The following is a 16,950-nucleotide window of genomic DNA, read 5'->3' on the forward strand; positions in this document are numbered from 1 at the left end:
GAAGGTGATAAACATGGTTCAGATGCTTTGATAATAAGTATCCCCTCTCCCCTTCTGTATTAGGGCTATCACAGCGTACGAACCATAGTTTGCACAGAAAGCATGTATCTTAGCTTTGAAGCATCAAACATTTGTTTAGGTTGAACACTCACAGGAAGCAAAGATGATAAAGCACACGGACCATTTTGCTGTATGAACACAAAGCAATGTCAACGCTTTGGAAACTGTGTGCTCAATTTTGACTAGAGGTGTGCAGACACTTAAGGGCACATGAATTAGTAATTCAGCTGATAAGCTGTACCCAGATGGGTGCCTGATGAAATCTTGGTAGGTGGTAAATACCACGAATTGCCAGGCTGCTTCTATTCTGGGGATATAACTGAAAAATGTGAACACAACCATAGAACAAATGGACATGTGAGCCCAATCCCACACTACTCACGTAGGGCTGAGTGGTGCTTTTACAGTCTGCCCTATGGAAGGGGTGACACATAGATGCAGTGCCCCTGGAGCTTACTCCCCTTATGCATCTAAGCAGCTGTTACAGCACACAACTGTGGGTGTGGGGTAACCAGGGCTCCTTCCCTGCCCAATTATTCATAGCAGCAAGTATGAGGAAAGTAGCTCTTCCCACGCCTTATTCCGTGTGTGGCCAAGTAAGGGCAGCAACAAACTGCCTGTATGAATCCTGCAAAACAACATAGACACCAAGGGCCAGATTCAGATATCCCTGAGTAGTACCTTACTCCTGGAGTAGTCCTACTGAAATCAGCAATGCTATTTGTGGAATAGAGTACTACTCAAGGCAAATAAGAGTATCAGAATTTGGCCCTAGACTCCTGGTCCTTTATCAGGTCTTAACGAGACGCGATAAATCGATCCCCGATAAATCGATCGCTACCCGCCAATACGGCAGGTAGTCTGGACATACCCTAACAGGAGGGGTTCTCCCTGCTCTGTAGTTAATCCTCATCCCTGAGAGGTGGTAGATAGAACAAAGGAAGAATTCTTTTGGTGACCCAGTGCGGCCTACACCAGGGTTAGGTTGGCTTCACTATGTGCTAAAGGATGTGGATTTTTCACACTGCTAAGCAATCTAGCTGGGTTGACCTAACTTTTTAGTGTAGGCCTGGCCTTAGAGTATATCTATACTGTAAACAAAACAAAAGTGTTCTTAGCTTGGTTTAGGTAACCGAAGTTAAAACAGCAGTGAAGACATTGAAAAACGTGAGCTGCTAGTTAGCAGCTAGTTAGCAGCTCAAGTTCCAAGCCTATAGGGCAGCCTGGGGTTGAACTGAGTTGCTGTATCTCCACTTTTATTTTAATCCAGATTAGCTAACCTGAGTTAGGAATGCATTTTTGTGTGTGTGCAGTGTAGACATACCATCAGAAGTGAGTGGGAAGAGGCAATGACAAAGAGGAGCAGAACTAGTCTCTTGCAAGGAAAAGCAGATGCTGTAACAACCACTCTATCAAAAGGTACACAGTAGCCCTTTCCCCTGCCCTCCAGGAGATAACACTGTGCAATGAATGAGGCAAGGGTTCTATGAAAAAAAAAAAATCTATGTGCTCATGTAATTAAATAATATATCAAAATTCCTATGCACAAAGAGGCTGAATTAAGGGTGCATAAGCCACATTAATGTTGGCATTTCTTGACTCCTGAGTACTTGATTGTGAAACCTTAACACTCCTTTAACATAGTTTGTGTGTAACTGTATACAGTAGAACCTCAGAGTTCTGAACACCTCGGGAGCGGAGGTTGTTCGGAACTCTGAACAAAACGTTATGGTTTTTCTTTCAAAAGTTTACAACCGAACACTGACTAAATACAGGTTTGAAACTTTACTATGCAGAAGAAAAACGCTGCTTTTAACCATCTTAATTTAAATGAAACAAGCAGAGAAACAGTTTCCTTACCTTGCCAAATCTTTTTTTTTTTTTAAACTTTCCTTTTTTTTTTTAGTAGTTTATGTTTAACACAGTACAGTCTTTGCTTCTCCCCCCCACCCTGCATACTTCTGGTTCCAAATGAGATGTGTGGTTGACCGGTCACTTTTTGTAACTCTGGTGTTCATAACTCTGAGGTTCTACTGTATTTAAGACAGACGTACCTACAGATAAGGTTATTAAAAATGTCACATTATTAAAAAATCCTAACTTGACTAAAGCTTTACAGGTATATTTTGTTTTACGGGAGAGATTCTATACAGAGAAGATTTATATGGAGTCCTTCTTAGAGTTTTGCAGACGCTTTGTGGTTACATTACATCATAAGCATAACTTAAATCAGGGATAGCACTTCTAAACCACTCCACAACTAAGTTCTTATCTTTTAATGACCGTGCTACTGTGATTCTATTCCTCTTCTCCATACGTACTATATTAATATTTTATACTCCCTAAATTGTGAATGCAGTTTACCATAACAGTGTAGAAAATAGCAAATACACATTGTCCTTTGCCAACAGAAAATCCTTAACAGCTGTTTATTGCTCATTTGCAAAACATAACACCAATGGAATTCCATTACTTAGAGAAACTGACTGTTCCATGATATCCGTGGCAACTAAAGCTTTACTTATCTTTTTGAACAATAGATTCTCAAACTTTCCTCCTCTTACGGAAATAAAAAGACAGTAAGGACACATTTTTAACTGTAAAATGCTCAAATCTGACTCCCAAAAAATTGCTTTCTGTTTCTGAAATCTAACCCTGTTACCCCCCCTCCCCTCTCCAAAAAAATCACTCACTGAAACTTATGAAAAACATTTCAAGCTACCAACTCTTTAACAAGAAGGATATTTTAGTGAGGTCAAGACTAGGAAAATAAGAAGAAATTCAGACTTGCAGTCTGAATAATATTAGGAGTCCAGAATAACATTAGAGAAATTACTTAGGCAAGCTTATAACTGTCTGTACCAAAATTCTGGAACAGGAACTTTTGTCCTCTATCTGTTCAAAACATTTTGCTACCCCTATGAAATGTCTTAGAAACCAAGCTAAATAAAGTTACCGTTTATACAACAGATATTTCACATATGGTTTTAACTAAATAACTTACAAGTCTCCAATAGCTTTAAAAAGAAATAACTGCAGCATACCAAATAGATGCTAACTCCTCAAAAAGCCAGGACATGTACATACCATCCATAATCTGGTTTCTATATTTAGATAAGAGCTCTACGTAAAGCCAGGAAGGTCAGCATTGACTCTGGTCAAACATATTTTAACAGACATCTCTTTACCAGACATTATTTACCATGCTCTACCTCTCCCATACCCCACATTATGCCTTACAGAAGACATGAGATGGAACTTGGCCTATTAAAAGAGACTGGACATCGTGGTCACATACCTCAATAATCCTGTCGTGAATCTGCAGCCCTCCTTCTTTGGCAGCAGGCCCACTGTCAATTATTTTCGATATAAAAATTCCTTCACTAGATGAGCCATCTTGATTGTCCTTTAGGAATGAAAAGAAAAATATAACATTGTACTTTATACCAGTTCTTATACCAGCTCTAATTTGTTTAAGGCTGAATCTTGTCAATGACACATGAGCCCCAAAATGCTCAGCGCCAACCTAAAGTAATTATGGTAGTTACTATGGGCTAGATCCTTAAGTGCTGAGTACCTACAACTTCCATTTAAAAATGCAACCACAAACAGGCTTGTATTTGTTATCTCACTTTACACTGATAGTTACCTAAAGCCAGTTCCTGAGAGGTGCTGATCCCCTCCATCATTCATTTGTGTAATAAGTATATAATGCAAGAGAACAAATGCAGAAACAGCAATGGCAAATGAAATAAAACTAACAAGCTATTCTTTATGTCCCAGTGGGCCTGCACAATCAGTTCCCATAAGTGCTAACAGCATAGAGTGGTGATGATGAAGAAGTGTAGTTAAAATGTGTTAATTATGGGGGGAGGGGGAGGGTTTGAGGGGAAACCTCAATGTTAAACTGCCAAGAACAAGCCCAAATTTCTGTCACATTATTGAGAGGCAAAGAAGCTGTTCTATCAAAGTTAAGCTGTTTCCTTTCTGAACTAACAGGACAAATTAAAATCCACCACCTGACCTAATTCAGGTCACATGATGTTGGATCCAGCTAGTCAACATCAAGGGGGAAAAAATAGTAATAAGTGTTCCTGTAAGAAGTTCAGTCCTGGACACTTGCACAGGCAAAACTTCCACTGAAATCAAGGAGTTCAGAACTGAGCAGACTGTGGGTTGTTTAAATTATATACTTTCCACAGTACAGTGGGCTGTTTAGTGTCTGATGGAAAGGACGGTAAATTTCTGAAGCCCCAACTGCAAATGCAGTTTGAAACAAGTTGTTAAAGGACCCAATCCTGTCAGCACTGAACTCATGGGACTACGTATTGACAGGAGCGTGGTCTGCAGGAATGGGCCTTATGTGCTTCAGCATTGTCTACGCAACCCAGCTGTGACAGCCCATCCACATCATTTAAGTGTAACTACCTGCGATCATGGATGAAAAACAGTGATACGGGGGGAAAAGCAGACACTCCATGTCGGTTTGAATATAAGGCATGAAACCATCTCCTACGGAGCCAAATATGTAGTCAGCAGCATTTCTTTCTCCAAACACTGATCTACGTGCTCTCCCTAACAAGAAAAGGCAAACGCATTTTAACATACCACACATGGCCGGCCACCAATAATATTAAATCCAAGAGAGCCAGAGTCGCGATGAAGGACAAGAGTCAGTGCTTTAGTCTCTTCACCCTAGGAAGAACAGGTAAAAGCATTCAAAACATGTGCATATAGGCAGATGCTAAGATGAGTCATGCTTCCATCTAAATATTTAGTTTGCTGATGAATTCCAGGGGAAGCTGTTTATGGCCAGATTTTCAAGAGTGCTCAAGACCCAGCACTCCCATTGTTCCCACATTCCATCTATTCCATTGTTCTCAATAGGAATTGCTGAGTGCTGAGCTCTTTTGAAAATGAAGAATTTAAGATTTATACATCATTTATTTTGCAAGCTAGAGCAATGAGAACCCTTTGCTGTGTCATGTGTCTCAGGTGCATAGCCTAATGGAATAATAAAAAAAAAATGTCCATATGCTATGTAGTAATTATAGCTACCTAAAAATCTTCAGGGTCACCTATAGTCTGCTGTCTCTGATTCTTTTGTAATTGATTCTTGGGACGGCATTTTTATGTTGCCACTCTTTGTCTCGCTGATTACATTATGTTGTCCTAAACTATGAGTGATCCGAAGCAGCAGCAGACATGAAGTGTTATGAAACAGCAATTCTTCTGTGAATTTAGCAGGTAGAACTGACAAAAAGCATCAGACTCCTAACTGTTGTTCAAAGTGAGTATTACAGAGACCAATTCCACTGAGATTCTAATTAATTCGGATCCTATCTATAAAGGCTTGACAGTGATAATAATAGAAAACCTCCTTCACTGAGAATTCCCCCAACTCCCAAAATAGAAAACCCTAAAGTAGCATGTCTCTGATTAGACTGGTAGGAATAATAGATATATTTTATGTATAATGTGCAATAGAGAAGAGGTGAAGGAGATACTCCATATAAACATGATCTGTTGTTCTGTCCTGTGTCCCAAGGTTGCTCCCAAACATAGGAACGTCATTGGCTTATATGATAACATCCTTTCCACGGATAAGTTGAAGCATTGTCATAGTTCTAAGTTGTGTCAAATTACAGTACATGGAAGGCAAAATTAAATGCCTATACTGTTAATGACAAATTTGAATCTTCAAAATCCACTAATTTCGTTCTCAGTCAAGCAGCAGTTAATAATAGCACCTTACGGCTGGGGGGGAGGAACCCCCACTTGTATATCTTAAGGGTTTCAGAGATGAGACTGTGCAGATATTCAGAGTGATATGGTGCATGTCTAAATATAGAGAAGGTCTTATCAGAACTCGAACATTGCTACCTGCAGATTTCTTGCTTTGTTTTAACTAAAAGGTGAAAAAGTTATGAACGCACAAGAATTTGAGGAAGCTATATTACAAGTCTGGTTTTCCTAACCAATTAATGACATAAATTACAACAGTTACTTAGCAACTCAATGCAGATGTTTTTAGTTTGTGCATTTTTCTTTTCACATATCAATTTGAAGTGGTCAATCAAACGCTATAAATGTCAAAGCAATCCAATATCACTGAATCACTCTTGCAGGAAAAAAAGCGATGGGGCCAAATTTTCTGCTGCAGTAAATTGACAGAGCACCACTAACTCAGTAGTGTGACAGAGGGACTCTGGCAGCGTACCCCTTTTCCCCCCAGCTGCCCAATACCACCCCTTTAGTGGAACTGCATCAACATACGCCAGCTGAGAATTTGGCCTATAATATTCCTCAGTTGTATGTGGTCATTTTCTTTCCTGAAGATCACATAGGTAGACTGAGACCTGATCCCAGAAGGTATTGAGCATTCACAGCTCCCATTGATTTCAAGTGGATTTGCACATATTCAGCATTAATCAGAATCAGGCTTGCAGGGAAGAATGAAATACTAGGTGTTTTCCTAGAAATCTTCAAACCCAGACATCAGATAATATTTCAAGGAGAAAACTTTCCAGTCCTGTGAGACCACTTTTAAGGTCTGAAGGACAGGTATGCCATTGTCACAAAAGCAGTTTCCTCCTCCTTTCTTTTATACTACTCTATGGAGGAAATTGACTAAGTCAATCAAGAAATAATGACCATACTGCTCTCAGAGTGGTTGCTGCAATTAAAACTGAGTTACGTACTTCCATTACAACTCCTGCTTTTGGGGTGGACATTATACTTTTAATACCAAGGAGAAAGGTGTTCCCCGTTGTTTTCCCTCCAATTCCCCTATTTCTACAGTTTGAGCTAAGCATGCAGGAGGATTTTGGAGCAATCTGAAAAATGGTAAAAAAAAAAAAAAAAATTCAAACTTCTTCATGAAAAATATCCTTGGTAATTTTTAAATAACTCCAACCAACTCGAATCTGAATCCTTCCTGCCCCATCGGATGTCACTTACAAGGTCTGCCATCCTTGTTGTCACTCAAGGCTGCTCTTTGCATGTCCTCCTTGCTGTGTCCCATAAATTTTCCCTTTCTTGCAGCGTACCTCGTTGGTGTTTTCCTCCAGCTGCCCAAAAGCACGCCTGCCATTGCACATTCCTTGGTTTCATTCTTAAAATATTGTTCCAAATATTTCTGTCTTCTTGTGTGTATAACTTTGGATGTAAGGAGTTGTTGAACTCTGAACCAGCTCTAATGGCTTTGCACATTTTGTCCACCATTTTTACTGCAGCAGAGTAGTATTACAGTAAAGAATTGCATATGGCAATGCAAAGTGATTATTCCACCATATGTGCTAAAATATCAAGTCACAAGGGACCTTGCAATGTGTTGCTTTTATATTTTGTTACTTTTGAAGATAAGTGCTTGGGGGAGGGGGCTTTAAAAATGTTTTTATGTACATTAATGAAGCCACAAAGAGAACGATTCTTGTAGGGCTTGGTGACTTTCTCTTCTTCCCTGCAACGTCTTATGTTCCAGTGAACCAATCGTTATACAGTGAAATGACTGGAGATGGAATGGCCAGCATCCCAGCCCTGCCCATATCATCAGGTTCTGCAGCAAACCTGATGGTTCCTGGCATGCTGTATTCCCACACCTGAGGGCTTGTCTACACTGCGAAGCTGTCGACAAAACTTTTGTCTTTCACGGGTACTTAAAAAGCCCTCCCGCGAAAGACAAAAGTTTTGCCAGCGCAAGCGGCAGTGTGAATGCAGCTTTGTTGGCAGGAGCGATCTCCTGCTGACAAAGCTAAAGCCGCTCGCTAAAGTGCCAACAAAGTACCGACAAAGCGTTTACATATGCTGACGTTTAGCGACAAGGCTGTGTCGACCCAGCCTTGTCGCTAAAAGCTGCGTGGTGTAGACAAGCCCTGAGTAAAGCTCTTAAACGTAATTCTGGAAATTACTGTATCTCCCACCTGAATATTTTGGAGCTAATAAACTATCTCCTATCTATACACTAGAAGCTTCCTCATTTCTCTAGTGATGCTGTAGCTAAGAAGACATTTCTTACCAACCAGAGAAACTACCCCTCCTGACATAGGCGCCAACTCCGTGGGTGCTCCGGGGCTTCCCACAGGGAAAAATTGGTGGGTGCTCAGCACCCACCGGCAGCTCCCCGCCCAGCTCACCTCCGCCTCCACCACCTCCTCCCCTGAGCGCGCCGTGTGCCCGATTTTTCACCCATCTCCCAGCGCATGCGCCACAAAACAGCTGTTTTGCGTGGCTGGGAGGGAGAGGGAACGCGCTCGTGGAAGAAGCGGGGCCGGGGGGGGGGATTTGGGGAAGGGGTCCAATGGGATAGGGAGGGGGCAGAGTTGGGGCAGGGACTTTGGGGAAGGGGTTGGAATGGGGGCAGGGAAAGGGTAAAGTTGGGGTGGGGTCAGGGGCGCGCGAGCACCCACTGGTGTTGGGGAAAGTTGGCGCCTATGCCTCCTGATAAGAGGAATACAGGCTAACCGAACTATGCCGAATTGTATAGTCAGGAACATATTCTAAGAAAAACAAACAATCTGCTTTTACAGTAGAACCTCAGAGTTACGAACATCTCAGGAATGGAGGTTGTTCGTAACTCTGAAATGTTTGCAACTCTGAACAAAACGTTACGGTTCTTTCCAAAGTTTACAACTGAACATTGATTTAATACAGCTTTGAAACTTCACTATATAGAAGAAAAATGCTGCTTTCCCTTTATTTTTTAATAGTTTACATTTAACACAGTACTGTACTTGCTTTTTTTTGTGTGTGTCTCTGCTGCTGCCTGATTGCGTACTTCCAGTTTCAAAGGAGAAGTGTGGTTGACTGGTCAGTTTGTAACTCTGGTGTTCATAACTCTGAGGTTCAACTGTAGTTTTCAGCAGTTTGGTTGCCTTTTATTAAATTAAAATTCTGGAGGATACTGCCTTCATAAAGACCCCAATATTATGGACCAGGTCCTCAACTAGTGCAAACCTAACAACTTCATTGATTTGATTGGATCTATGCTGAGGATCTGTGACATATCCATTTTACCTACCCACGGACTCCCTCTCACTGCAGCATCAATGCAGGTTTGAATACAGTAAAATAAAAGTGCCTAGGAGTTAAAACAAGAGATCTCTGTTCTCACCTTTCTGGATATTGGCTACTTGGACATTTTAAAAATGTAATCTTCAGTGTTTCTGTTAGTGTGTGGCTTTTTCACGGGGCTCTGAAGGAGGTCAAACTGCAGCACAGCCTCCAGTTCGGAGGGGCTTCTGTGGCCTAGGACCCAGCTCCAAAAATACCTTGTTAATTCATCCTTGCTCCTTTCTTCCCAATGACTTCAGCATAAACCATGTGCCTACATGCAAGGGCAGAATGTGACCAACTTTATCAATAGGTTTGAATAATGGCATGTTTCAGTGAGGATCAAACACAGTTTAAATAGCCTGAGGTTTTTCTTTTAGATGTATTCAGACTTTGATGTATTCAGACTGACTTTCTTTATCAAACGAAATATTCATTTTGGGTGAAACACATCACCACCTCCCCTTCAAACACACGCACAAAAGCCCTCACCTCTCGCCACCTCAAACCTCAATGCCTGCCTCTCCAAATGCAAGACACACGTCTTAGACCTTGTTTTCAATAATAAAAACACACAGCAGAGCAGACATGAAATAAATAAATAAATAAATACATACATATTTTAAAAAACCATCCTCACACTTTCTCCTCAAGGATGAAAAAGGAGAGGGGGGAGGGAGAACACATGCAAGTTATGTAACTTAATGCACATCTGGAAGGTGCTCAAACACTATGTAGATCAGATGGTGTCAAGGCTGATTCCCCACTCTGGCACTTCAAGTGCAGAAGGTGGGGGCCCACAAGGATTCTAAAAATTAATACTGGCTACTCCAGGCTTGTATTAAACTCCCAGGGTTACAGCTGCTCTCTGACCTTGGCTTGGTAAACGCTGCCACCACCCAAATGCAAAAAAACCCTTTTGAACCCAGGAAGGAGCACTTGGGAATTCCTTCCTGTGGAGCACCCTCAAGCCCTTTCACCCCCACCTCCAGGGAAGAGCCGAGAAGGAAAACAAAGGAAATTAGCTGTTGCCACCAGCTAATATATGCACAAACCTCTTAGGACACCAAAACTCCAATCCTGTTCTTAAAAAAAGGTAAATTTTATTAAAAACAAAAAAAGAAAATATATCTGGAACTTAGGCTTCTGATAGATTTTAAAAGAGCAATTCCAAAAATTAAGCACCCCAAATACCTTTCTTGGGGGTTCAGCTTAAAGGTTACAAGCAAACAAAAGCATCTGGGATTAGCACAGAGGAGTCCACTAGCCATAAGAAATAAACAGAAATAAACCTAATTGCATCTTTCTGAACATTCCTGATCTACTTACACATTTGGTGGGTTTCAAATAAGTAGTCCTAGGTATGATCTATGATTATACCTGGCTTAAAGCTTCTCATATAGCATAACTGCTCCCTGTTCTTCTCTTTCCTGGAGAACCACAACAGAGACAAAGGGGAAGATTTTTTCCCCATTTAAAAAAGTTCTAGCCTTCCCATTGGCTCTTTTGGTCAGGGGTCCACTCCCTTTCCTTTACCTGGGGGACTTTTTAACCCTTTACAGGTAAAGCAAGCAGAGAACAGCCACCAAGAGGAACTTTATAGCTAACTGGCTGACTGGGTGTCTATAAAAGGGAGCTTTCCCCCCTCCCCCTTCATTTATCACAGATGGTATAAGAACCTGAATAAAATAAATTAAAACACCTGATTAATTGGGCTTTGTGCAGAGATCTCTGCTGGGATTATACGTAGGAAGGGGAATGGAATTCCCCTTTCCTCAGTGGATGGACGGTCCACAGCCATATTTCCTCCTATGCAGGTTTTTGAGCCACTAGATCTACATAATTGCAGCTTCAGTGGTTCTGTTCCCAGTGCACTCTCCCCTCCCCCACCATATGACAGTCTATTCAAACCCCTTCCACAGCACACAGTTGGCCTGTTTTTGATCCCTTAGTGCAATCTCATCATGATGGTCAACTGGTATAGAAGGCCTTGTGGACATCCTCAAACCATTTAATTTCCCCATTGATTCATACTTTGAATAGAATGGTGAGGAGGCCTCTCTTCTATCTAGAGTGGTTCCACATCACTACCAATGAGCAATAATTCAGTCTGGAAAGCCAGAACGTTTATTTTTAAACTAACCTGCACAGAGAACTCAGGCCATTGTAAAGTAAATAGATGGAACAAATATAATGTGCACAAACACATTAACACAGTTCATTAATGACCATTCTATTTGAACAATGAGGGCTTCAACCTTGACCAAGCAACTACAGCTTATAGCAAATATTTGAGGTATAAATAATAATAATAATAATAATAATATTGGTAATGACAATGCACATTTTGACTGGGTACAGCTATTTCTGAACCTGGAATCAAATGGAGAAGTCAATTATTCTATATTTTACTACTCCTAGACCAGGTGTTCTGGGACCAGAAAGTGTCTGTGTCAAATATATGTGCCTTACGAGGCGTTTATAGCCTCCATCCTGTGCTGCACATATTATGCTGGCATCATTGTCTGAATAAATAATCCAGGATTAAATAATCTGGAAGCAAGCCACATCCCAAATTGGTGCAACATCTCTTGCAGTAGGTGATCACCTTGTCAACATGGTCTTTTTCAAAAATCTCTAGTGCACAAAGATGCATGTTTCCTGATTGTATATGTTTTGACACTGGGCAGACTGAAACTATGAACATTGGAAAATTGCCCAAAATGCCATGAAAGACATGTAATTGACTGACCGCTAGACCACAAGTTTGTGGTGACACAACACCTTTTGGCTTTCTGCACATTATGCACTGCGTCAGAAAACTGCACAACAGCCTTTTTGTAGCAGGGCTGAAAATGAACCCACTCATGTTAGTCAGTTGCATCCAGAGATTTGATAAAAGTATTGCTGGAAATTACACACTGTAGACATATTATCGATTTGTAACAGAACTGTGACGTTTCACTCCATATTCTTCATGAAAATATGCTTATGATATGAATAGAACATAACAGATGTACTTTATGCAAGATGGGTCTTGTAAGAGATCATTGGAAAGGTTATAATTTACTGAATATGATAATCCAATTTGTATGCCTGTATCATTTCTGTATCTGAAATTAGGAATATTAACTATGTATCTGTATTTCAACTATGCTACTTTGGGTGACGCCCACTACTAACACTTCAGGTACAACAATGGAGAAGCCAGACAGGGCTGATGACCCATCAGCAAAAACAATGGACTGTGAAAAGGCTTGGCCTTCCTGCAGACATTCCATACTGTCACTGACTCACGGACGCTGTGAAACTATCAGGTCTTGTCACTTGATATTAAACATTACCTGGGACTTCTTGTAACTTTCCACTGGAAGGGAAGGGGTGTCAAGTTTGGGAAACAAAGGATTCCCGCCTTATGTAAAGCCTATTTAAGGGTGGGGAAGAAGGCAAACCGGACTCCTCCTCTCCATAGACTGTCTGCCCAAGAAGAAAGACTGCTAAAGCCACCTGAAGGGAAGGCGGGGGGGAGTCCAGACTGAGACAGCGGTCTGGTCTGAAAAGAAATATAACGGGAACTCTGAACCACAGGAACTTTGCAACCTGCTTAAAATAACATTTAGGGGTAAGAAATTACATTTTGTAACCTGTTTCTTTAAGTATATTGAGCTTAGCTTGCGTGTTTGGTTTCATTTGCTTAGTAATCTGCTTTGTTCTGTCTGTTATCTCTTATATTCATTTAAAATCCACCTTTGGTAGTTGTTAAACTTATTTCTTGTTTATAACATAATCTAGTTTATGTAATGTCTAACTGGGGGGGGAGGGGACAAGAAGTTGTGCATATCTCCCTCCACATTGAAGGAGGGGGCGAATTTCATAAAACCTTTGGGTTTGTACCCCTGAAAGGGAGTGGGCACCAGAGTGTTGGTGCTGAATCTTTCCAGAGTGGATCTCTGTCTCTCTGTGCAGCTGGGTGTGGCCCTGCCCGTGCGCTTGACTGGAAGAGGCTTGTGAGCCCAGCCCAGCAAGGCCAGGTAAAGGGGACCCAGGCTGGCAGAATAGGCTGACTCAGTGGCACCCCAGCACATCAGGTGACACCCCAAAAGGCCCTGTCACAAGTACCTTTCATAAAATTGCATCCCACAGTACTTTACAGAACTAAATAATGCAGCCGCAAAGTTATCAGCAGAGTGAGAGAAGTTCAGATAAGAGAGCAAAGGTGTGGGTTTTGGAACAGATTTAAGATGAAGCTGATGAGGTAGAGAGATATAAATAGGCATTCCAGATGGTGGCAGCTGTAGAGAAGGATTTCACATCAACTACAGAGCAAGAGGGGGGACCAGATGAGTGGAGGGAGCAGGGCCGGGTGCAGAATGAAAGAAATGGGGAGGGGGTGAGAAAAGATCTATGAGTTAGGGGTTATGGTTGAGTAAATCCAAAGAATGCTTTTAAAAAAAGGCAGTTTTGATCTGACTTGGATCCACTGAGTGTAGGGTCTGTGATTTCTTTTATTAGTTTCATTTCGTTATTAGCCTGCATTGTCATCAGATACCATCTACAGACTTAAAAAAGCATATCCCCTATTGAGATGATGATGTTTTTATCTGACAAACACTGATCTTTTTTTCTTCCCATTAATTTCTAATGGGGTAGAAGATTATAAAAAGAAGTTTTGTTTTGTTTACATTGCTGTTTGAACATCAGCAGCGTCAAAGATGTCAATGCAGCTCTCTGAACAGAGCTTGATAAGTTTGCTGCTGCATCTGTGGATGTGGTAAGTTGTGAAAAGCCCAAGATGTATTCTCAGTGCTTTCATCGTGAAGTTAATTGGTTTCTTGATGCTCCCCTCATGTGGAAGACTTGTTCTGATTAATAGTTTGGGGTTACTGAAACCCTGTGCTGTATAACTCTGCTTCCTGAAGAATCTGCTTCTGGTCACCTTGATTTTATAAGCAGCAGGTAGTTCAAAGTCAAGATAAATTTAAATTACTTAAATCCAACTTTTGAAATCCCTATTATAGATGGTTCAGAAAAAAGAAAGCTCAAAGTAGATGGCCCATACTTGGACATACAGTAGAACGTCCACACTATTTGGTTTCACATCATGGAAAGCTCATTGCTAGCGGCTACCGATTGTGCAGTTTACTTGAGGTGTGTCTGCGTTGTGTAAGGGCTAATCTTAGTGACATCATACTGTGGAAAGCCATATTATGGAAAACCCATTCTGAATGATTTAGGGTTATGGAATGCTGGATCTGGAAAGCACTGAGTCACCAAAAGTCTTTTGCAAATGATTCTGTTTAGTGTTATGCCCAGTAAGTTGACTTCTGGTGATTCGATATTGTGAGTCCTGGAAATCCCATTTGTGGTGTTTACAGGGTTCTTTGGGAAGGGAAGTGAGAAAAGGGATTGTGACCTGGATAGACGACCACTCCTGTAGTATCTTCAGATACTACTGAGCTGTCCCATTAGAAATACATACATAGAAACAGACTGTGGCAGTTAAAGACCAGAGCTCATCATCATATTTCAAATGACTTTTTTTTTGTTACGCTCACTTAGCAATTACTTCTTAATGACAAGCATAACATTTCTGACTCTCTCTAGCACCCTACACATCAATTCCCCAAAACACATCGAATAGCACCATGAGTTCTGAGCACACGTAACTCCGTCATTCCCCAGTTTGCAGTGAAAAGCATTATCTTACAAAACCCTACCCTAAGAAAACGCAGAGATGGTAGGTAACAATAAATGGGCTTAAAAAGAAACGGCGTGCAAACTATGTGGTGTGGGGAACGGCCCGAAATAAGTGTCACTTTAACATAATCCATGACAAGAGCTTGAAGCATTTTTTAAAAATCACAGAGATAAACACAGGAACTATATATATATATTTCCCCCTGGATTTTGATAACTCCCTCTTTCTTTTCTAAGGCCGGTCCTGTTTCTTCAGTTGGTGGCGAGCAGCTAAGCTGTAAATATTTGCCCTTCACCCAGACCTGCCAGCTGGCTAAGGCTGCAGCTGACAGGCCAGGCTGTGGGTGAGGAAGGGGGGAGAAAATAGGTCTCCAAGAAAAAAGAAATGCTGATTACTTACCAGACCTTCCTCATGGGGGAAGAGAAGAAAACTGCCTTCAACAGGGTGCCACACTCACACGCCCCCCCACTCCAGGAGCCCCAAAGTCTGGCACTTGGATGCTTTTTTTCCCCACTAGTGTATCTGCCCCAAAAATGTGGCTCAACCCCAGGGTGAAGGATAAAACAAGCTGCCCAGGTGGGGGGACTCCAGTCCAAATCAGCCCCCCGGGGGGGGGGGTGAAAGTAGGCGCTGGGGTGACTGAAGGAAAGAGGGTTGGAAGGAAAGACGGAAGGAGGGAAGGGGACAGGGGGCAGAGAGAGAGGAGCACCTGAGGGCGCTGACTCCTGGGCCGAGCCGTGCGGGCAGCCAGCGAGGGCGGCTGCCCCCCCACCGCCGCCCCTTTACCTTGCAGGGCGGCGCGGCCAGGCTGCGGCTGAGCGAGTCCAGGCGGGCGCTGTACTCGGTGAACTTCTTCTGGTAGCGCAGCGCTGTCATCTGCAGCTCCAGCTGCACGGCCGAGAGCTGGGCCAGCAGCGACTTCTCCCGCTTGCCGGCCCGCAGCGCCTCCTTCTTCAACTCCTTCTCCAGCCCGCCGACCTTCGCCTGCAGGCAGCGGTTGTGGCCCTGCAGGGCTTCCAAGCAGCAGTGGCCGCCGGCGCGGTGCTCCCGGTGGGTCAGCACCAAGCCGCAGCCCTGCTCGCAGATGCCCACCGGCCTGGCCTCGCAGCTCTCCCGCATGTGCGCGTCCACGTCGCGGCGGTTCAGCACCTCGCCGCACCCCGGGTGGCGGCAGCGGGCCGGCGAGTAGTCGCAGTGCTCGGCGTGGGCGCCCAGCTGCTGCAGCTTCACTACCTGCTCGCAGCCCCGGGCGTGGTGCTCGCACTTGATGTCCAGCTTGAGGATGAGGCTCTTGAGCGGCAGGACGTGGTTGAGCTCCTTGGTGGAGATGCGCTGGCACTGTACCGGGCAGCTGCCCTGCTGCACCACCCAGGGCAGCACGCAGCCCGCGCAGAACACATGGCCGCACGGGGTGGTCAGCGGGTCCTCCAGAACTTTGTTGCACAGGTTGCACTTGAAGTCGGGATCCACCTCCCCGCTGAAGCGATCCAGCTCGAACCCCATTCTCCAGGCTCGGCCAAAGCCACCCGAAATGTGGGGCTGGGGGAGGGAAGGGGGGGGGTTCACACGCTCACCAGCCGCCCTCCCCCCAGAAAAGGGACTGCCGAGATCATCGGGAAGGATTGCCACCGCGCTTTGATTTCCCTGCGGCGCATCGGGAGCAGCCCAGACAGGCTGGCTGCAGGCTGTCGACTGGCTCAACTAATTGCCGGAGACTTCCTTGCAAAGGGCTTGGGAGGAATCCTCTCTACCGCATTGACTCGAGTTAATGCGCACCACTTCGCGGCGCACAGTTCCGCCCCGCCTCTTGTTCAGGGCTGGCAGCGGGTGCGATCGTGGGAGGAGGGGGGAAAGACCCTGTGGCCCCAGCTTTTAGCAAGGGGAGAGGGGACAATAGGGTGACCAGACAGCAAATGTGAAAAATCGGGACAGGGGTGGGGGGGGGTAATAGGAGCCTATATAAGAAAAAGACCCAAAAATCAGGACTGTCCCTATAAAATCGGGACATCTGGTCACCCTAGGGGACAACAGTATCTTTGTTGCCCCCCCCCACACACACACACACCAGATTCCAGCTGCCTAGAGAGGGGAGGGAGGCAGCCGCAGAATGGGGGCCAGAGGACAATGCCGATGTTTCCCCC

General features: G+C 43.5%; 1 protein-coding gene across 1 annotated transcript in view; it reads right to left on the reverse strand.

Annotated features, from left to right (window-relative positions):
• PDZRN3 (PDZ domain containing ring finger 3) overlaps positions 1-16,508 on the reverse strand; it is a 202,725-nt gene extending 186,217 nt beyond the window's left edge. Inside the window, exons 1-3 of the mRNA XM_054035301.1 lie at positions 15,596-16,508; positions 4,669-4,755; positions 3,359-3,466 (exon numbers count right to left, since the gene is read on the reverse strand). Coding sequence (XP_053891276.1) covers positions 3,359-3,466; positions 4,669-4,755; positions 15,596-16,312 — 912 coding nt within the window. The 5' untranslated portion in view covers positions 16,313-16,508. The remainder of the gene's footprint in view (positions 1-3,358; positions 3,467-4,668; positions 4,756-15,595) is intronic.
• Positions 16,509-16,950: the final 442 nt, after the last annotated feature.

Source organism: Malaclemys terrapin, chromosome 7 (genome assembly GCF_027887155.1).
Source record: "Malaclemys terrapin pileata isolate rMalTer1 chromosome 7, rMalTer1.hap1, whole genome shotgun sequence".
Lineage (NCBI taxonomy): Eukaryota > Metazoa > Chordata > Testudines > Emydidae > Malaclemys > Malaclemys terrapin.